The sequence below is a fragment of the Stylophora pistillata genome, chromosome 8 (assembly GCF_964205215.1).
Source record: "Stylophora pistillata chromosome 8, jaStyPist1.2, whole genome shotgun sequence".
NCBI lineage: Eukaryota > Metazoa > Cnidaria > Anthozoa > Scleractinia > Pocilloporidae > Stylophora > Stylophora pistillata.
The window spans coordinates 4,748,555-4,770,000 of NC_142526.1; the positions used below are offsets into that span (position 1 = coordinate 4,748,555).

The following is a 21,446-nucleotide window of genomic DNA, read 5'->3' on the forward strand; positions in this document are numbered from 1 at the left end:
AGCGAAAATAGCTTTACCCTCACAGCCTAATTGCTTAACTCCGATTTCCTAAATAACATTAAGATCTGGTTGAACCTTTGAGCCAAACAGTTTCTTCTGTTCGACAGTCTTACTCGATCACAGTGTGGAAGATTCCTGCAATCAAGTAAAACTGACAATGTAATTGGCCGCAGTTGAAGCAACTATAGGGAGGAGACGCATACAAAAGTCGACGAGCAGCTGATGGACACTGAAAGACCTGTTGATGAAGAGCCGGCGTATAAACGAAGTCGAACTCGTGATCATGAAAAACCATAGAAGCGACGAAGAAGAAACGATCATTAGCCGAGAATACGCCGAACACAATTCGATGAAAAGAAAAACCCAAAGGAAAACTTTGGAGGGAGGATCCTACCCGACCCCAAGGGGACCCGCTAACTAAGCTAGCTAATGTGAAGGTGTAGTCTGATCGTCCGGGTGAGGACGATCAGACTACACCTTCACATGTTACCCCCGGGTTCAAACCATTTACTGCATTAAGCTAGCTAAGTTTTTCACTTTAACTATTTTGTGCCGAATCAGAAGTATGTCAACTTCTGGTAGAATTTGGAGTTAAGGATCAACCAGCGCACTATTTGTTAACCCTCCCTCAATCCAACCCACAAAGAAATTTACTAACCAACCGGACATCAGCGTCTTGTAACTGATCTGTTCCCAGCCCCCTCGCATGCAACAGAAAGGAAGAAAAGAAAAAACCCAATGGAGCGTTGGACCTTTTCTTCACCACGCTTTCCCGTCCTAATGCGAGTTGCACTGGTAACGAGAGTCAGTACTTGTCTAGTGATGATGGCTGGACACCCGATTCGCCTTTAATCTACCGCTTATAAGCGAGTCTAATTATTCTCAAATTACCGCATACATGCTGATAAAGTAGGACCTATTTACCTACCGAGATTAGATTACCGAGAACAAAACAAAGGCCAAAACAAAAGAAAACAAAGGAAAACAAAACAAAGGAAATAATTTCAGAATGTTTTTCTGTTCTTCAGTAATCTTCACGCGTGGAATTTTATCCATGATCTCTTTTTACCAGATGTAAAAGCGACGAATTTTCCTCTTTCGCTTGAACCTTGCCACATGTCAAGTGCGACTGCGATACCGAAGACATTCTGAAATCATTTCCTTTGTTTTGTTTTCCTTTGTTTTGTTTTCCTTTGTTTTGTTTTCCTTTGTTTTGTTCTCGGTAATCTAATCTCGGTAGGTAAATAGGTCCTACTTTATCAGCATGTATGCGGTAATTTGATATAATTAGATTCGCTTATAAGCGGTAAATTAAAGGCGAATCGGGTGGGGCTGGACCACACGGAAAGGAATGGAACGGACTGGACCCGAATCGGACCGGACCGGGTGGAACTGGACGCTGAGGTTTGGACTAAAGGCACATTAATCTGTTCTTTTATTGAACTGAACTGTAATGGACTGGACTGGAGTGAACTGAGATAAACTGGGTTGTGTTTTACTGATTTTTGTTGGGTGCTCTATTATTGAACTGAACTGTACTGGACTGGACTGGACTGGAGTGGAGTTGAGTGAACAAGGATAAACTAGGCTGTATTAGACTGAGTTGTGTTAGGACTGGAGAGTGTCGTATAGGACTGAACGAGAGAGCCTTAAATGAGAAGTATTAAAGTGAAATAAATCGAACATGAAATTATCGTGGTCCGGAGTGGGTGGGAAAATTTTGCAAGATAATTATATTCTAAATTCGCAATAATTACGCATGTAAGAAGAACTGAATAGGTGTCTGTTAACCACTTTTTGCTAAAACATTACAAAATTGGTAAGTTTAATTATATAAAATGAATTTAGATCATGTTTCCAGAGTCTGTCCATAACCCTTTATACCTTTGCATTGGTGTTCATACTCTCAATATTGTCCCCCTTACACTTCTTAAGGGTAATTATTTTTTTAACAATCATGAGCTTTGTTTGTTGGTGATTATTTCCCTTATTCATGTGACCTCAATTGTGTCAAAGGAGTGATACTGTATGGAAAAATAAAATGCTGGTAACACGTACGCTTTTAGGGTTAAAAAAGTGACTGATGTCTGAGAACGAAATTCCCTTCAAACTCCACATAACAGCCGTTTCATCTGAGGTCATGGTACTAACATCGAGGCGTATCCTAAATTTTTCCTTGAGAAACTTTTTATGTATCTTTGTTTAGAACTTATTTCAAACGTTTGCAGATTATCGCATCATTTCAAGCCTCGAAAATATGTAACAAACAGGCAAATAAAATCTCAGGCAAATCAGTGACGGAGAATGGATAACCCTTGAACTTTAAGGAGTGATTAACATGTAACTTCTCCCTGTAATATTAATACCTTATCCAGCAAACAGGTAATGAGAACACTCAAAATTATCAGGAAGTTTTATCTTGATATGATATCAAATTCTCGTAACTAATTTACATGGAAATGTGTAGAAATCAGAGGGTAGAAATTAATGAAATCGGATCTTGAGATTTTAAGGGTTAAAGACCAAGGATATTCTCAGTATCTGTTTGGAAGTCTATTGCAATATTTTCTTAATTCACTCGAGCTCGTCATCGCTTATTGCGTAGAGTGTTTGAAACTAACACCATGAACTAAGCTTTTGTCGTACTGTCCATGTGGAATTTTAGCAAAGAAGATGAACGATTAAAAATGGTTTACCGCGCGATAACACTTTTAAAGAAGAATTTCAAGGAAGACTGATTTTGCGAAATTTAAGTTATGCTACCGTAGCAAAATTGTTACTGCGAAGTAACTGACAGCTTTTGGGCACAAATACAAGCAACTGGCACAAATTCAAAGGATTTTATGAAACGACGCATCGACCTACCTCTCTTAAAATTGTGCATGGCTAGGCTTTCTTTGAGGATTAGTTTACAAAGTCACTTGCGTACATTAACGTGGACAAACACTTACCCGTCTTACTTAAGTCCGTTGCGAGAAATGATACGTATCGCGTCGCTTAAGTTTGACAAAACGAGAGAAGACTTCCAACGAACGAAATACTGTGTAAGAGCAAAACTTGTGGCCAGTTATTCGTTGAAGTAGAATTTATAGAAGGTTTATGATAATTTCAAACAGTGCGTCGATTTAAAACTTGTACGCGTGGGTTACTGAGCTCTTTCCTGATTGGCCCGTATCTAACTGCACGGGTTTTTCGCGCCTAAAACTATTCTGATTCACCAGCACCATTCGTTAGACACACCGGCGCTTTGTCCTACCAAACACAAACGGAAAAATTAACATATGATTTCGCTCCCTTTTCTCCTAGAACATAAAGGAATGATCCCACAGAAAGATAACAAAATGAATCCTTTTGAAAGTAAATGCAAAATTTTTTGCAAATGTAGAGACAAAATAGCAAAAGTTGTGCAAAATGTGCCATAATTATCATCTTTCAAAGGATTCAACTGATAACTCTTTTTTTCCGGTTAACCCGCAGTAGGCGTGATGTCAGCTCACAAGGTTAAGAAAACACTACCAAGTAGAATATAAGCGTTGATCATTTGGCGATAGAAATGGAAGTTAGAGTCGCATAGGTGGAGTCAGCAGACGTCGTAACAACAAATCATTAAAGAAGAAGTTATCTTCACCCAAGACTCCTGTGCTGGGTCGTTCGAAGCTGGTTAAGATAACCCAGGGTTAGTGGGAAATCAGATTTAAGATCTGAAAGCTTTAAAAGAAAATTCATTACAATTATTTTTGTTAACAATTTGATGACTTGTGACGTTGAAATCGCAGCCGTCGAGGGAGCCATTGACATTGTTTAATGATTTTTAGCAGCCTTGTTTATAGGGTTCTAGATTTGCCATTCACCTTTCTCTTTTCTGTATAGTTTTAGGTATGCTTTTACTTATCAGATTATTAGACTCTGAATCTGTTCAGATTTGACTCCGTTATTTATAGTTTTCCAGACGCTTTGACGAAAACAAAACAAAAAAAAGGAGTAGATGTGAACCGAAAGTGAGTTATTTTGGATCGTTTCTTACGCTTTTAATATTTTGTATTGTAGAGGATTTTATGGAAATTATTTCTAAATAAAATTGTTATTTGATGACTGGATGTCTTTCAAAGAATCGAGAAAAATATCTGAGAAAGGCTGTTGAACAAAGGAATAAAGAATCCCGATTAAAACGTAACCCTGGGTTAGCGCCGTGAACAACTGAGCCCTGGTACCCTTCGCTCAGCCAGTTTGCTCAAGCTATTTGCCCCCTGTTGTCCCATCTCTTCGATACAACTTCAGACTTCTGTCATGTTGTGTAGTTTTAAAGCCGCTCTAATTACGTAAGTATCAATCATCGGTCGTATCAACACCCTGTAAGGTACACATCAGGTAATCGCTACTTGCGTTGGCTTGTTCCTCTGCTTCGTGGTCCAAAACACATTGCCCGCGAGCTCGACTTGCATAAATTTGGTTCGTTTTGGCTGCTTTAAGATATCTATGTTGCACGATCCTCGCAGTAGAGAACGCTATTTATGTAATAGCGAAAATCAGACCTAAAAAATAGAGAGAAAAAAGATCAGGCCTGTACGGGATTCGAACCACTGAACTCTTAAAGATATCTATCATACAGGTTAGTAGAAGTTTAAAGATAGAGTGTTATACGTTGATTCCGTGAGCATAAGACAAATTGATGAGATTGGAGCCTCCTTGCGTAGATTCGTACGTCAGAATAAGCCACAGAAAACTCGTTTAACGATATGGGACACCGTACAATACTCTAGGTTTATAGTATTAGGAAGTTCAACTGTGGAAGAGGTTCCTTTCATATACGTTAGATATATGTTTTCTGCCAATCAGCAAGAGAACCAAATAAATCTGAACTGATAAGGTCAATGATTCCTTTTTTGCAATATTGTAAATAGAGTGGTGGTACAGAAACTATAACTGCGACTAATAACTGGGACAGTTGGGATATATATTTCCTTTTGTGGTCATGCTTCAAGGCTAGATTTAAAACCGTCCCATCGCAATAAAAGCAATTTTCCTTCAAAATTTGTAACTTCTTGCGAACAAATATCAACAAGAAGAAGAGCTTGTTTGTCAAAATTAGACTCAAAAACATGTTAAGTAAACTCTTCTGACTCAAAACTTTGTCTGGTGCTCTCATGAATTTTTACACAAGGGCAAATTAATCCGATGAATGTAGCTGGGAATATTCCAAAACAAATTTAATTTGCCCACTCTCATTGTCTGCAGTATTTTTCTTTGCTCTAATGTCTATCCTTACCTGTCGCTGAAAGGTTAAATCTGTTGACAGATAGAGAATGTAAATAAAATAAGCTAACAAGCGACCTTGTATAACCTAGAAAGTTAATATGTGTTAAATTTAGGCGGATCAAGAAAGTGTTTATTTGAAGTCAGTTTGAAAATATAAAAACGAAAAATCCGTCAAATGAATTCCAAAATCATCGGATCATCTTTTCCTACCTATCATCGCAATCTTCATTGCAGTTAATTCGCCTCTTCGTCAGGTTGCGCGCTTTTATTGTATATATCAACAGGCTTCTCTCTACTATTCATTCCAATAATCGCTTGTACCCCTCATTTTTGGAAATTTGCAGAAAAATTACTTTACATACGTTTCATTTCAAGCTTGTAGCATAAAATTTCTAGAGATGAAGCCAGTCAAGTACCGAGTTTAGTGGTTGACACTTTTTAGTGCGACCAACTTCGACATCGGTGTCAGAAACATTAGGGGTCGATCTTATCCCCGCTGATAGTTTTAGATATTTTATGTGTGCTGTATTTGCCATATATAGATAATTCTTAGTTTTCTTTAAATTTCCTTCTTTTATATATTTTGAAACGAGGCGACGACTAAGAAAGCTGGGATTTCAAATTCATTTGTTTTTCTTTCGAAATGTGCCTCATTCACTTCTTTGAAACCCTTCTGCGTACGCGTTTGTTGAAATAGTTTCCTGAGCCCGTTAGACACACAGATGAGATGTGATAAATTTAGCTCTTGAAATGACATCTTCTCGGGCTAGGCTCGGAGGTCATTTTTTCATCTTCAAAGCGGTGGGTGTAAACTTAGTCCGAAACTTAGCGCGCGGATTTCTAACTCGATTACCAAGAGGTATTTTGTCCTTTGAATACGCACGTCTTATCCAGTGTGAAGGTGTTTCCTTGGTTACGTTGCTAAATGGCTCAGCCTTGACCACCAGATTAGGACTCCAACATACCAACATGTCGGCCACTTAGTCTAAGATTCTTCTCTGCCGTTATACATTGAAATGAAAGCATGTTGTGATATAGACGCTTGCGTGCATTTGAACGGTCAGCCAGAAGACATGGAGTTTTCATATCTTAAAGAATTTTAGCTTAAATCAGTTTCAAGTTTATGATTAATACAATTATCTACAAACTTATAATTAGCTAAGCTTCTTTCGTTCATCCTTGGTTTATCGTTGCCTCTACTGGGTGTTTCTTTCCTATTAAAATGGTATTTCATAGCCTCCTTCATTTTAAGGAACTTGTTCTCCACCCTTAGAATTGTTGGATATTTTGAGCTAGGTCTCTAATGTGTCTGTGTTTTAGACTTCAGTGTGGCAGCAGATGATGAGGACGTTGCGGGGACTACATTTCAAACTTCTCCTTTCCGTTTCCCTGCTCATAGGTATGTGCTCAAAACAGACGGAGAGATTCTTACACTAATATCAAAAGAGCTATTGGCTGCTCTGTTTAATTTGTATTTTTTATCGTGTATTCTGATCGTTACATTGGCCTGACATCAGTCGAAAAAATGATGAGTTTATTCGCGAGTTATTCGCTATATCCTGTAAATTAAGTAATCGGAACGTACACTGTGAAAGAAAAAAGTAAGGAGAGAGAAACTGTTTTTGGTTAATTAACCCACAACTATGGGTCGTGAGCAAACATCTGTCTTTCAAAACATCCTTGATAGGCTTGTTGTCCTTTCGGGTAACCTACATATCTCCAAGATTGATATTATAACGAATCGGGCTCTTTTCTCTACCGATTCATCTGTAGTTTGAGGTAGAGGGGCGCTTGTTTGACATTATGGCTTAGGGAGCGGGTGCTTGTTCGGGGGAGAGGGGTGGTCTTGGAGGAAATACAGTGTGTAATACTTCTTCTGTCGACTCTCCGTTATGTCGAAATTACAACAGGATTCTGTAGCATAAGAATACAACATTAGCATGTAGATTTTTTCAATTTGTTTTCAATCGCTTGAAGTTTATAAACAACATCTTAAACACTTAAGAAGTTTGAAAGAATTGTGTTTCTCATGGAAATTCAGCGTCCGGGAAGTAAGCCAGAGGATAGTTTCATATGAGTATAAATTTTCCTCTTTGCTCTCTTCTACTACAACGCATTTGCAAATACGTAGTGATATTAATTTATTTCAAGAACGACGTCAAGTATATCAAACATCAGAATGTGATCGATTGAAATCGCTGAGATGCCTCAGCTTATTAACAGACCCCTTATACGTTGCACTGCATTAAATAACACGTTGCCTCAAAGTTGTATCTATTGCAGGGTTTTGTAGCGGAGAAAACGTATCTGTCCATTACCGTGCATCAGGAATTATTTTAAGTCACAACTTCACAAGAGAGTTTTTTAAACACGACGCGAAGGATTGCGAACCTTGTCGAAATCTTGCTGATGATATCAAAAGCGGGGTAATTTATGATAAGTGAATTATTTGCCCATCTATGTGAGATAAAATTAAACTTGGCATTGTATTATAAGTAAGGCATTGCGATTGAGAAGGCATCAAAACAAACATACAATTTTACATGCAACCTGAAGTTTCATTGAAGGGAACCTGAAGTTTTGAGGGCCACTAGTTACTCAGTTGAAGTACTGTCCCGTGTTACTCTCGTTAAATAAAGTTGATTGATTGATTGATTGATTGATTGTGTAGGTTGTCCCAATGTGAGCGGTGCTTATAGCCTCATGGTCGTTAGAAGCTTAAAAAAAAAAAGAAAAACGGGATACTTTGTGAACTGCCAGGACAAATTTTTGCTCTGAAGCTCAAAGGAGCATTCCCTTGTTCAAATTTCAGGACCAAATACCGCTTCAAAATTCGCTCACTCCACACAGTAAGGAAATTTCCTCGGAATTTTTCCTATGAACTAAAGCTCGTCCTTTTTCGCCGAAAGACACTAAAACCACGTATTCTGAGAGGTCTTGCTTTAATTTATTTTTCACATTGCCGTATTGATTTCCTTCTTAATTAATTTTACGCTTGCGACCTTCCCATCCATAATTTTCTCATTTCAGTTCTGGAAAATGTTTGACTTCTTTGTCAAAGTCAATCTCTTCGGGGATTCTACGCTTCTAAAGAAGACATCTCAAGGTATTTTCTTCAGGTAAGACTGGGACAAAATACAGTTTACGTCCCTTAAAGGATCCCTTCCAACCACAATACCCTGCGCGCCCAAACAGAAAAAATAATTAAGAAATAACTAGTCAAATAGAAAGAACAATAAATTTGGAACGCGATTGAGGAAATTCAAGACCTCAGTGAGGCAAATGTACTCGGATGAACGAGGATTTCTTTCCACTTCACGACTTGTCCAATACCGGATGGCAGAGAAAATGGCGGATTTCACATATCGTGCGCGCAATGTATTGTGGTTGGAAGGGATCCTTTAACATTGTAAGTTTGGTCAGACTTTGGATTTCTAGATGGAATAGGGTTTACTGACCTAAAACCCAAAATATTCTTTAAACGTACTTCTCTCCTCCTTCGTATATGATCGTAAGAGGCGTAGCTGTGTAGACCTTCAAGTATTCAGAAAGATGGTTCCTGTGTCTTAAAATTTCTCAATTATCATCTCGAAATTTTGATCGCTCAGACTTCCTTCACTTGGTGGGCAAGCTATAAATACAACAAAGAAAGAAAAACTTGAACCTGACGAGCGCAGAGAAGAAAGGTAATGAACCCTGTTGTTTCACCAATTTCCTTTAATCTTTTGAGAGGTATTTGTTTCATATCACTAAGCAAGGTTGTGATCATTCATCTTTGTAAAATATGATTCTAAACATTTGTCATATAAGGGAAAAAATTACTGAATTGTGATCGGTCAAGACAGAGGGAATTTTTTTCTTAATTTTTGTATTTGCCCCGGGCAAAATTACTTGAAAATTATTGGCTGAAAATCGCTTAGCAACGGCTGCCAAGGTAAAGAAATTTCTGTTTGTTTTGTAACAATGGCGTCCCGTTTTGCGAGAGATTAGTAAGAAAACATTTTGCCCCTTATATTATAAACAAGTAATCACATGGTACCTCGTAAAATTAAGGATTAATATCACTTGTGTTTTCGGAAGTTGCAAAAACTGCGAAAACACGCGTGATATTAATCCTTAATTTTACTCAGCCCCATGCGATTACCTACACAAATGCTTCTTTCACAAAATAAATCAATAAATTATTGTTTGTCTCACAAGCTTAGCCCTTTCACCCCAAAGAGTGACTTGTATCCTGCTTCTCTTTTACAATATCACCGATTCACATTAAGGTTACGAGAATAAAGGAAATTATCACCAACAACACAAGCTTTTGATTGTTAAACAAATTCTCCTTGTCAGCATTTGAAGAAATGTATGGTGAACAGTATGGAGAATAAGCAAGCTGATAATAGCGTGTAGAGTGTAACTAGATGACCTCATGGCCTGAAGAAGACCATCATTTTGCGCTCAAAACGTAAAGATCCACATCGAAGGAGGCTTCATCTTGAGCCAAACGATAACACCTTACGAGACGTAATTTTGATAAATGGGAAATGTTGGTTTTCTGTTTTAGCGGAGTCTACTTCATAATGGTGATGCGACTTGATGTAAACATGACCAACCCGTCCCAGGATTTTCCTGTACTAAAAGAAAGGATACAAAATGCCTGTTGGCAGTACCTCAGAATGATAGCTCATTATCAACTGTATCCCACAGTTTTGCTGAACAACACAGCTTTCAGTTTCGAGGTGGGAACACCATATTGACTAATCATATCTTGTTACTGGCAAAATATTATATTACTCTAAAAGGTGCCAAAACAATTTTCCAACGTTTCAAGGTTTCATTGTTCTGACTAGAAGTATTTAAAAAATTGAGCTCCAAATCTCCAGTGAAACAAATAAGCTATCAAAGCATTTTGAAAAGAACAGGCCTAAGAGAGGCGGAGGTAGGAAAAAAACAAACAATTCCACAAAAAATTTAAATAAATTTAAACATACTTATGTATTTTTAGCAGCTTCATATCCATTTAACCTGTCGTTCATTCTCTATGTTGCCATGTTAACTTTATTGATTTTTTTCCAGTTATTAATCTAACTTTGTTTAATATAAATGGTGTAGTGCAAGTGTTTTATTGTAATCAAGGCATTGTTCTTAGATTAAAAACTAAATAGTAAATTTAAAAAAATTTAAAAATACAAATGTGGATGAAATAGGCCAAATACCAAACGTCTGCTTGTAGTATCTCAGAATGTTAGTGCATGTTCAACTTTATCCCACAGTTTTGTTGAACGAAGTTAAATTTTAATTCCAGGTAAGGTTCGTGGTCGCTGCTGTAAATTAAAAGTGATATCTTAATGAAGAATATGATGAAGTCGTGACTATCAGTAGCTATGCCAACTTGTGGATAGTGGCTGATAAACTTACAAAAACTGTTGAAATAAAATAGGCTTAGTCATGACGACAAATAAATACAATCGAAGAAGAGAGAAATAGCCAGTAGTCCTTTCCCGTTGCAAATGCAAATAACAACTTGTGAAATAAAGTTTAAAATGTTTTTACGCGTAATTTTAAATGCTAGATTCATACATGTAAAGTGACAATAAGGGTGAATCACTTGGGTTTGGGGTCATAATTCGAGATATTTCGCTAAAGTTAGAATTTTTGGAAAAAGAATATAATCATCCAAGTATGCGACAATAAGTTTGTGCACCTCTTAAATCATTTACACCTTGTCAAGGATTTAAAAAGTCATCTTTCATTCCCTCAGGAAATTCCCGGAAACCAAGTCTCTGGCTACTTGCAGCTTTTGAGGACCGATAAAGACAGGAATGATGATAGTGTCAACAACAACAACAATAATAACAACAACAACAATAATAACAACAACAACAACAATAATAATTGTGGGAACAATTCCGGTCACACCGCTGTCCAATCAACTATCATGGAATGCATTTCGTTTACTTTTGCGATGGTTTTGGCTATTTTTGTGATAGTCTAAAATTCTCAGTCATTTCTACATAAAATGAACCACAAAAAAGCTTTTGAAAAGCTAGAAAAGTAATGATTTTTCAGTAGCAGTGATAAAATCTCAAAATTTGCAGCCCCTCAATGATTAACAGGCTACTGTAATTCCGTTAAACATGTAAAAATTATCAAGTGAACTTAGTGGGCAGCATTCAAAGCTATTACTTGAAATCGAGGCACATGGTCTGCTACTCCAAGATGGCGATTATATAGATCCAGAAATCGCACAACGCCCAGAAAGAAGCGCCGCAAATAGCATGGGTTCTCCATAAGTCGAACGAAATAATTAACATAATTGGGAAACTTAAGTGATTTCGCGTTGCTGTATTGATAATGATCATGACCAAGAAAATCCACAGAGTTTTGACAAACACGTACATAGCCACTGATCATCTCATTAAATCTCTTTGTTTCACAATGTTCTCGATGCTGTTGCCTTCCTCGTCTCGCTCAGGACCCTCAACATCGACAACTCGCAACTTTTGATGTACCTAAAAAAGATCTGCACGGATCTAAGGCCTGCGCGCCCTTCTTGCCTAGGCCATAGATTTTTTTTGTTTTTCAGGCGCCCCCGGCCACGGACCCATTAGTGCAATGGTCAGTGCTGCAACGGCCGGACGACATATATACTTAACGGAACCGGAGTGCAATGGTTCCGCCGAGTAACGCCTGAAGGAGGGTACACCAGTACGCCAAAATCGCCCAGGAATCGAACCTGGCCCCCCGGAAGCGCTCCCCGCCTAACGGGGCACCTGAACAGTCGGGGTGTGCAAGGACTGCTGTTGGGTAACGAGTCCCATAATGCAGAGAACTACATGCTATGAGACCCTAACCCGCGCGCGCCTAGGCCATAGATTCGAGCGGGAAAACCTCGGTCTGCACCTTAAATTATTCACCTCAAACTCAGGAATAAGTGGTAGGTGTAACATAAATATGAAAGTTTTACGCCAGAGAGACCGTATACGCATGTCACTTGCTCTAAGTAATCTATAAACAGCCGCAAGCATCTTGCAACTTAAAAGAAATTGAATAATTGTCATCGGCAGAGTAGGCACTAGATTGCACTTTCGCTGAGAAAGTTCACTCGGCCAATCGCATATTGAGAATCTTTGAGGTTTTGACAGTCAAACAGAGATGTATGTGTCCAGCTGCTTGCATATGTAGTAGCTGCCACGGAATATTTTCTTCTCTCTAATTTACTGGCCGTATATCTATCATTTCGATTACGTTTAGCTAAGGTTAACAGAAAAAAAAAACGGTTAGAGAACTTGAATCAAGAAATTTATTTGAAAAATTGAATCTTTCTTACTTATGAGGTGAAGTACATGGAAAAAGTGTGAGAAATAATATCGCACTTGGTGTTTTTTGAAAAGGTAAGTGGTTGCAGTTTTTGCAGCTGTCTTTCTGTACGGCCCTTGTTAAATTTTTTAGTGGACTAGCTTACGACTTGGAATTTTTTTTTCTCCGGCGTGATTTTCACAGTTGCTCGTAGTTGAAGAGTCTAAAACAGTGGATGTCTGGATTAAGGTTGTTTGGGGGGGAGGGGGAGAATTTTGCCATAACGCAATGAAGGGAAAATTAGTAGTGAGGATTCTAGAATATTAAGGTGATGAGGAGTGCAATAAATATGTTCTCACGGCTACTACAACTCCGGAGCCTTGACAAGGACTGCAAAATTAAAACGGAAATACTAAAGAAATAGGTAGGTAAATTTAAACAGTTATCATTATTTTCAGCCTATTACATGATATCTCAGTTCCTGATACTCTCAGTATTTCGTATCAATTCAGCTTGGTGTACACCAAAACGTGATCGACGAAAAAAGCAAATTTAAAATTTTGGCGCTGATTCAAGTCACGAACTGGTTTAAGGACAGGCACGCACCAGATCTCTGATTTAAGTTTTGAAAAAAATAATAAATTCGTTCGAGTTGGCGATCTAGCAATTGAGATAAAAGCATTAAAAGGAGCTTTTGATAAAAATTGTCTACAGTGTTAAATTTATATCTGAAAAGGATCCGAAGTGTCCTCGACTTGATTAATGCCACAATTTGGTTTTGATGTTCATCTTTTTCCTAGCTATCTCTGAACTTAAAATGAATTAAACGCAAGAATTTATTCTGGCGCAAATTATGTTCTTTTTTGCCGATTTTTGAGAACGTCAGATTACAAGTAATGGCAGGAAACAAGTATAAGTTGCTTTTTTTTCCTTTTGAATAGTGTAATATTCCAAATATACACTGTAGAAGTGGTTTTCCTTAAACCCAACAAAGGAAAAGGGCTAAAACAAAGCGAAGTGAGCTTCATCAACTGTCGCTTTTTCCAGAGTTTACCGGTAAATAATTTTATAGTATAGCGTGATCTGTCTTCTTCAGATTTCATCATCAAACACACATGCAAGTGAACGTTAAAAATTTTTAGCTGCACGCAATAACTGATAACCTCTCACGGGCAAGCCGGTTAAAAAAACGCACCCCACCAGTGATGCTGAAGTTATTTTTGTTGTTGTTGCTGTTGTTTTTTAGCTTCCTTCAAAACAACAAACAGTCAAACAGGGTAAGAGGTAAATTTTAATTTGTAAATTAATATTTACAGCACGAGGTTTGATTGAAGCTTGAGGCTGTATCTTTTTAAAACAAATCTATAGTATTAATGTTTCTCCTGGCATATTGTGTGTCACCTGAGGTATGAATCTTTATTATCCAACTACACCTAGATGAGTACAAATAACACCACAGACAAGAACAAATATCACGCGGTATTTGTACTCGTCTATTGTAGAGTACCGGTTAAACGGGTTTCCTCGCATCGCGCAATCGAAGAATTGGTTGTAGTTACGAAAAAAAAAAAAAAAGTGGCGGACAATTTGAATCATATTTCCGACGACGAAGAGTCAGAATGGCTGGCAAATATAGATATAAGTTCAATTGATGAATCGAACGAAGAAAAAAAGCTTGACGACCAGAAAATTTCTTCATTTAATGAAGAAAATAAAAACAGCAACACAACAACGCGCCAATTCCGCTCCGCTTCGCAAACTTCTGTCACGCACTCCCTGAAACAATAGTTTGGCGTGTTTTATAATAAATAACTTATTAGACGTTTTGTTGTGTAGTATCGCTGAGTATTTTTACTCGTTATTTGTATTTTGACTCGCCCTACGGGCTCGTCAAAATACGACACAACTCGTAAAAATACTCAGCGATACTACACAACAAAACGTCTAATAAGATATATATATTCTGCAGTACCTTATCACAGTCACGTTCATATATATTATCTACCGGGCGGGAGATCCGTATGAGAAACAAACTGTGCCTTAGGGCTTGAGTATTCAAGACCAAGGGCATAGTTTTTCCCATACGGACTGTCCTAAACCTGTAAATAACTTTTTTTTCTTGGATATATTCTTTTTGAAGTGGGAAAACTAACTTCCTGTGTGCTTAATATCTTTTGTGTTTGTCAAATTTTGATTGTGTATAGTAGGTCCACATCAGCCCTTCGGCTGCCAAACAATCTTAACCTACTTATCAAATAAAGTTTACCTTACCCTACCTAAGAACAAAGAAATTAACGTGAGCATGATTTCTAGCCCTCTTGACCGGGTCCATTTTCGATAACAATTATATTTCACTATGCGAGGTTGTTTTCAACTAACTTTGCAACATTAATAGTAGCCGTAATCGCGACAGGGAGGAAAAATTCAGGCCCGTGAGCCTTATCGTAAAAAGCTGGACCAGCTGGTCATGAGTGAGTTATTAGCCAATCAAATTCGAGGATTTAGGATTCCGGCCCGCTCGGATGTTTGAGCGAAAAATATATGCAGTTCTTTCAGAAATCTGCGCCAAAATGTTAAATAGCATACTGAGACGTAAAGGGTAAAAAAAATTTACACAATGATACAAGAAAAACTGACGATTTCAATATCTTGATGGATGAGGCCCACACATTGTCTGCTATTTAATTTTTTCTTCTTCGTGACTTGGGTTTTTTCTTCCATTACACTTCTGTTTGCAATTAAAAAAAACAAAACAAAACAAAAAAACAAAACAAAAAAAAACCTGCACCAAGTTTGCTGGAAGTACAATGAAAAGAGTTTTATTTGTGATTAGATGTTGGTAGCATAACTCAGTGGTGCTACTAGTGTCAAAAAAGAAAAGCAAAAACAAAACAAACAAAAAAAACAAGAAAGCAAAAACGCTATCAGGCTCTTATAATTATGAATTATGAACTCCAATGTAAAATAAACTTCCCTTTTTCGACTGAATACAGCGATATTTATTCCACTTGGCAAGAACTCATTCTTGTTGATATCCTTGAAGAAGTTACGAAATTAAAAGAAGCGGCCGAAAATTATTAACATGCACGAAGAATTCGAAAGGTATTTTTTGTGAAGGAACTCAGAAATTACGAACTTTAACAGTAATGTATGCTTTAAACAAAAACTATATTCCTCTACATGTTCTCGGTTTTCGATAGAATAAACCAGTAAAAACAATTACGGTTGTGAACGTAATTTGTCACCCACGATATTAAAAGGTAATCAAATGGTTTTCTCGTGAAAGTAGGAAATAATTTCACTTGCGTTTTGTCAAAATGCTGATAATGATGAGAAAATCTGTGTTACTTACATATCTGATTTAGGAGGTTCGGTCTGGGGGATTTCGAAAGGCTTAAACTATCTCAGACTGCTTCAAACCTGAGGTAAAAACTTGCTTAACGTCTAATTTTTCAGTTCATGCGCCATAGTGCTTACAACATAAAAGGAAATCTGGAGTCATTTTTGATTCAAGCCACTGTTTCTCTAAACTAATGAATTTCCAATCAAGTTCTTCCCTAACTGATACAATCATGCGCGAGCAATGAATAATTGTTGCTTTATCAGTGATTTTATTTTGACAGTGCTAAATTCTAAGATTTTATTAAAAGTAAGCAAATCTTGAGACATCTTCACCCGCTCTAGCGTAAGTTCAAAATAATTATTCGAAATTCGAATTTTCACACCCCGTCGTTCAACGTCGCAAACAAGATACAAATTACAAAAGAATATATGATGCTGTTCTTTATGAGACGTTTTCTCAGATAGTCAATTTTATCGTTTAGAACAGATAAAGGGAGGATTTCGTCATTTTGTCTTTTTAGTGACAATGTCGCTGATCATGTCATAACATATTATGTTGCTGTATGTACAGTGTTTTGTGTTTTTATTGGAAGTTCATTTTATATTCATTTGTGTAAGCCAGGTGACTAAAGATATCGACAGATGTCAATTTCTATGTCATACCCGCGCTTTCATTTAGAGCCTCTATCAGCAATTGCGGTAGTTTACTTTTAAAACGTTTCTCTGTCTCTACAGCTATGATTTGGCAGAGTCTTCTTTATTATTAAATTGATTCTCTTTAACTGAGTCAAAAACGAAGCCTACTCGTCAAAGTTTGCCTTTTGGGTGAGACTTGAAGCCGAGCCAGAACAAATTTCGATAGCAAGGTAATATTTGTTGTTTTACCATATTTTCTTCTCTAATGACGCGATCTGCCCTTCGTTCATTTTTTATTTCTTGGCAGAAGGGGCAGTTGATATTAAGCGTACTACTTAAAATACTGTTTAAAGAGGTGTAGTAAAATTAAACCACTACAAAAGGTTTAAAAGTTTCATTTCGAGAGCTTAAAATTGAACGAATAATGTTGCACACTCGATATTCAGCGTAAACGGGCAGTTAATGTTGACATTGAAAAAGTAATGAATTTAACTCCTCCCATTAACAGTTAACCTAAATTGTAGAAAACTCGCTTGGTTTGAAAGGTGTTGACAGTTATTTCTTGGAAAAAGATGGTTTACTTTTCCTTAAGAATTTTATCTCAGCGAAGCTCTAAAAGTTAAGTAAGTGCGGAACATTCACAGAGGGAAAATAAAAGTGTCAATAGATAGTACTAAGATAGGACGTGTATTACTCAAGTTCTATTATCAGTTTCAGTTCATTAAATTTCAACCCAAGTTTGACATCCAGTACACCAAAGCTCAGTACTTTAGTAAAATAAGGATTGAAAATCAAAAGCATATGATTAAAGTGCCTTACTTGTTCCAAAACTCGCTCACACCTTTGAAGTGACTCAATATTTACGTAACCTGGTGATGGTTGAGTGTAACAAGAAAGAGGCTTGCAAAAGCCATGTCGCTCATGATAGTTTTATGAGAGTTTACTGAGGTATGTTTGCATCGCTTTAACTATTGTCCACTTGGAGATTCTAGCAGTTTCTTCAGCATAATGTAGGACCTGCTCACATTGAATTTCTATGATTTAAATGCATGATTTCATCGTTTCTGTGGACTGCAACAAGATCGGTGCACAATACTTTGGATGGAGTTTCATTGTAAGGAATGGAAAATGATCTCATTCCAAAAACTTAGTCATCTTGAATTAATTTCGATCTACTAACACTGAATTTCTAGCGAAATAACTCGATTTTCTTCCTTTGTGTCGCATCTAGTACAGTACTTTACGTAGTGGTTTGGAATTGTACCAGGGTGTTGATAAAATTTGTGGAAAATGAAATTACAGTAACTATAAAATACAAAATTATATAGAAATTCACAAACTGATATTTTTAAACTTTCTTATTTAGCACTTTTAGAGTAGTTATCTTTTACAAACGAGAATGCTTCTTCTTTTTTTAGAAAGCCTTAAGACTTTTTAAGAAGATTTACTGGATTCGTCAGTGATGCATTTCACAATTGGAATTCTAATTGGACTGCATATAGGTAAGTGTGATTGCACGATTTATCAAGGGCAGGACATGCTATATACAAGAATGTATCTTGCTTGTTTTCAAGTCGTTTCGATTTGACTAATTGTTTCTCAGTTAAAGGGAAGGATTTTTACGATGCAAAAACATTGCTTAGAAAGGGAAAACCGATTAGCGTAGTATTACGTAATACAGAAGAAACGACACACTCGATCCAGACCTTTAAAATATCAACTGTAAAAAATTTGTTCCGCGAATCACTGTAAATTACACATCAAAATGTTAGAAACAATGGTAAAAAAAGTTGTAAGGTGCGATTTGAACTCAAAATACTTTGTAAGGGACAATTCCTGCTGTAGCTGGTTCAATAGCAATACACAATGCTTGACAATATTTGACTGTGACCACAATTCTGTTTATCATGACCTTTCAATAGTCTTGTAATAGTAAAATCTAGTACGTGGCAAGTGATTTCAGGAGAATATATTTTTCGGAGTATGTGATTCACGACTACACGTTGTATACAATTTTCAGTCAACGATTTTTGGCCCATGGAAAACTCCAGGCTATTTTTCAGATCTTGCTTCTGACTTTCTTCTCAGTTAAATCCGGTTTAACTTAATATGTTTTGCTGGCGTGGATTGTGTAATAGCTACAAAGACTCGATGGTGGGCTGTTCATTATTAGGTTCATATTTGACATGTATCCTGCAAACTGCTGGGATTAGCAAAGTGAGAAGACAGATTTACACCTTATGCAGTAACACTGTAAGACAAAAATAAAAAAAAAAATTAAAAAAAAAGAGCCAAGTAACATAATACAACATTAGCATGTAGATTTTTTCAATTTTTTAATTGCTTGAAGTCTATAGACAACATCTTAAACACTCAAGAAGTTTGACAGAATTGTTTTTCTAGTGGAAATTCAATGAAACTAGTTCAGCTGCCGGGCATTTAGCCAGAGGATATTTTCAGATGCTCATAAATTCCTATATGGCTCTTTTTATTTTTATTTTTATTTTTGCTTTACGCCATGACAACGCATTTGCAAATAGGTGTATAATAATTTATTTCATTTTAGAAAGAAAAATAAATGTGATTGAAATCGCTGAGAGTGCCTCGGCCTAACAAAAGACCATTTACACGCAGCGTTGCATATGAATAACACGTTGGCTCAAAGTTGTATCTTTTGCAGGATTTTGTAATGGAGAAAATGTATCTGTCTATTACCATGCATCAGGAATTATTTTAAATCACAACTTCACAAAAGAGTTTTTTAAGCACGACACGAAGAAGTGCGAGCCTTGTCGAAATCTTGCAGATGATATCAAAAGTGGGGTAAGTCGGTTATGATAGGTGAATTATTTGCCCAGCCATGCTAAGTAAAATTAAACTTGGCATTGTATTTTGAGTGAGGCATTGTGATTAAGAAGGCATCAAAACAAACACACACACATTTCACTTGCATCTTGAAGTTTCATTACGTGGGTTGTCAAAATGTGAGTGATGCTTATAGCCTCATGGTCGTCAGAAGCTTTAACAAAAATCAGGATACTTTGCAAACTTTTAGGACAAAGTTTTGCTCTGAAGTTCAAAGGAGAGTTCCTCTGCTCAAATTTCAGGACCACATACTGCTTCAAAACTCGCCTAGCCCAAAAAGTAAGGAGATTTCCTAGGAATTTTCGTTGTGAACTAAAACTTGTCATATCTCGTTGAAATACCCTAAAACCACGAGTTCCGAGAAGTCTTGCTCTAATTTCCTTTTTTACTTTGCTGTATTGATTTCCTTCTTAATTGATTCTGCGCCTGTGACCCTCCCATTCATAATTTTCTCATTTCAGTTCTGGAAAATGTTTGACTTTTTTGTCAAGGTCAATCTCTTCGGGGATTCTACGCTTTTAAACAAGACAACTAAAGGTATTTTCTTCAGGTAAGATTGGGACAAAATGCAGTGTCCTTCCCTCTACATAGTGAATTCAGTCAGAATTTGTAATTCTAGATGAAATATGGTTTACTGACAAAAACAAAAAAGGTCTAACGTACTCCTCTCCTTCTTTGTATATGATCGTGGAACTCATAGCTGTGCAGACCTTATTTCGATGGATAGTTCTTATGACTTATAATTTCTCATTTTCATCTTGAAATTTTGATTGCTCAGATTGCCTTCACTTGGTGGGCAAGCTATAAATGCAACAAAGAAAGAAGAACTTAAACCACATGAACACAGAGAAGAAAGGTGATGTAGCATGTTGTTTGACCAGTTTCCTCCGATGTTCTGAGAAGCATTCGTTTCATATCACTGAGCGAGGTTGTGGTCATTCATCTTTGTAAAATACGATTCTAAAATTAATGCTTCTTTCACAAAATAAATTAATGAATTATTGTTTGTCTCACACACTTAGCTCTTTGACCCTTAAGAGTGACAAGCATCCTGCTTCTCCTGACAATATAATCTCTAAATCACACATTAAGGTCACAGGAAAAAAGGAAATGATCATCAACCACACAAGCTGTTGATTGTTAAGCAAATTCTCCTTGTCAGCATCTTAGGAAATGTATCGAGAACAGTATGAAGAATAAACAAACTGATGTTAGAGTATACAGCTTTAACTGGATGGCCTCATGGTCTGAAAAAGACCAGCAATTTGCGCTCAAAACGTAAAGATCCATATCGAAGGAGGCTTCATCTTGAGCCAAACGATAACACATTACGAGACTTAATTTTGATAATGAAATGTTGGTTTTCTGTTTTAGCGGAGTCTACTTCATAATGGTGATGCGACTTGATGTAAACATGACCAACCCGTCCAAGGACTTACCTGCACTTAAAGAAAAAATACAAAATGCCTGTTGGTATTACCTCAGAATTATAGCTCATTTTCAACTGTATCCCACAGTTTTGCTGAACAACACAGCTTTCCAAATCGAGGTGGGTACAGCATACTCACCATTCTTCAATTTATGTACTTCTTGTATATATATAATGGTCAGTAATGACATTTTATCTCTGTTTAGAGCTTTCTACGGGATACACACTTAGCCAAGGCACAATCCCAAAATTCTTCAGAAGCAAAATTTATTACTCCTTCCTGGGCTACACAGTGACAAGAAGCTATTTTTTCTTGTTACCTATAGGAGCTCCCAGAATCCCTAGTGACGAACTATCTGGATCTTCTAAAGAGAAAACACCGTTTTGAATCGAAGATACTTTTGCGAAAAAGCGATGACATCCCAGAGAGTCACCAGAACGCATTGTCAATCATTTCTTATGTTGGATGTTCTCTATCTATTTTGGGGCTGGTTTTCACGATTTTAACCATCACCCTCACAAGGTAAAACGGATCAATAGACCGTGAATCAAAGAGATCCTTCATATAGACCTGATTCCCTATCATTTTATTTTAATCTCAAAGTAAGGGTAACATTCCGATATTGTC

The 21,446-nt window shown here is 37.0% G+C and overlaps 2 protein-coding genes across 8 annotated transcripts in view; both read left to right on the plus strand.

Moving 5' to 3' along the window:
- The first annotated feature begins 4,278 nt into the window (after positions 1-4,278).
- Positions 4,279-11,686, plus strand: LOC148724559 (uncharacterized). Of its 3 annotated transcripts, none has more exons than XM_088731791.1 (7): positions 4,285-4,609; positions 6,577-6,655; positions 7,525-7,682; positions 8,287-8,375; positions 8,865-8,942; positions 9,812-9,986; positions 11,009-11,686. In XM_088731791.1, the coding sequence occupies exons 2-7, from the start codon at positions 6,595-6,597 to the stop codon at positions 11,240-11,242; spliced, it is 795 nt and encodes a 264-aa protein (XP_088587917.1). In that variant the 5' UTR covers positions 4,285-4,609; positions 6,577-6,594; the 3' UTR covers positions 11,243-11,686. The 3 variants fall into 3 exon arrangements, with proteins under 3 accessions (XP_088587919.1, XP_088587917.1, XP_088587918.1); XM_088731792.1 differs by having other exon boundaries at positions 4,287-4,609; positions 7,540-7,682; XM_088731793.1 differs by lacking the exon at positions 8,865-8,942 and having other exon boundaries at positions 4,279-4,609.
- Positions 11,687-12,436: 750 nt separating this feature from the next.
- The window catches only part of LOC111342648 (adhesion G protein-coupled receptor L4), a 17,483-nt gene continuing 8,473 nt past the window's right edge, over positions 12,437-21,446 (plus strand). The window contains exons 1-8 of one of the 5 annotated variants that reach the window (XM_088731782.1): positions 12,437-12,641; positions 13,793-13,823; positions 17,943-18,026; positions 19,205-19,347; positions 19,851-19,939; positions 20,168-20,245; positions 20,764-20,938; positions 21,145-21,341. In XM_088731782.1, coding sequence (XP_088587908.1) covers positions 17,987-18,026; positions 19,205-19,347; positions 19,851-19,939; positions 20,168-20,245; positions 20,764-20,938; positions 21,145-21,341 — 722 coding nt within the window. In that variant the 5' untranslated portion in view covers positions 12,437-12,641; positions 13,793-13,823; positions 17,943-17,986. Of the gene's footprint in view, positions 13,824-13,845; positions 18,027-19,204; positions 19,348-19,850; positions 19,940-20,167; positions 20,246-20,763; positions 20,939-21,144; positions 21,342-21,446 lie in introns of those variants that run through there. The other 4 variants (XM_088731783.1, XM_088731785.1, XM_088731784.1 and 1 more) reach the window with 4 other exon arrangements.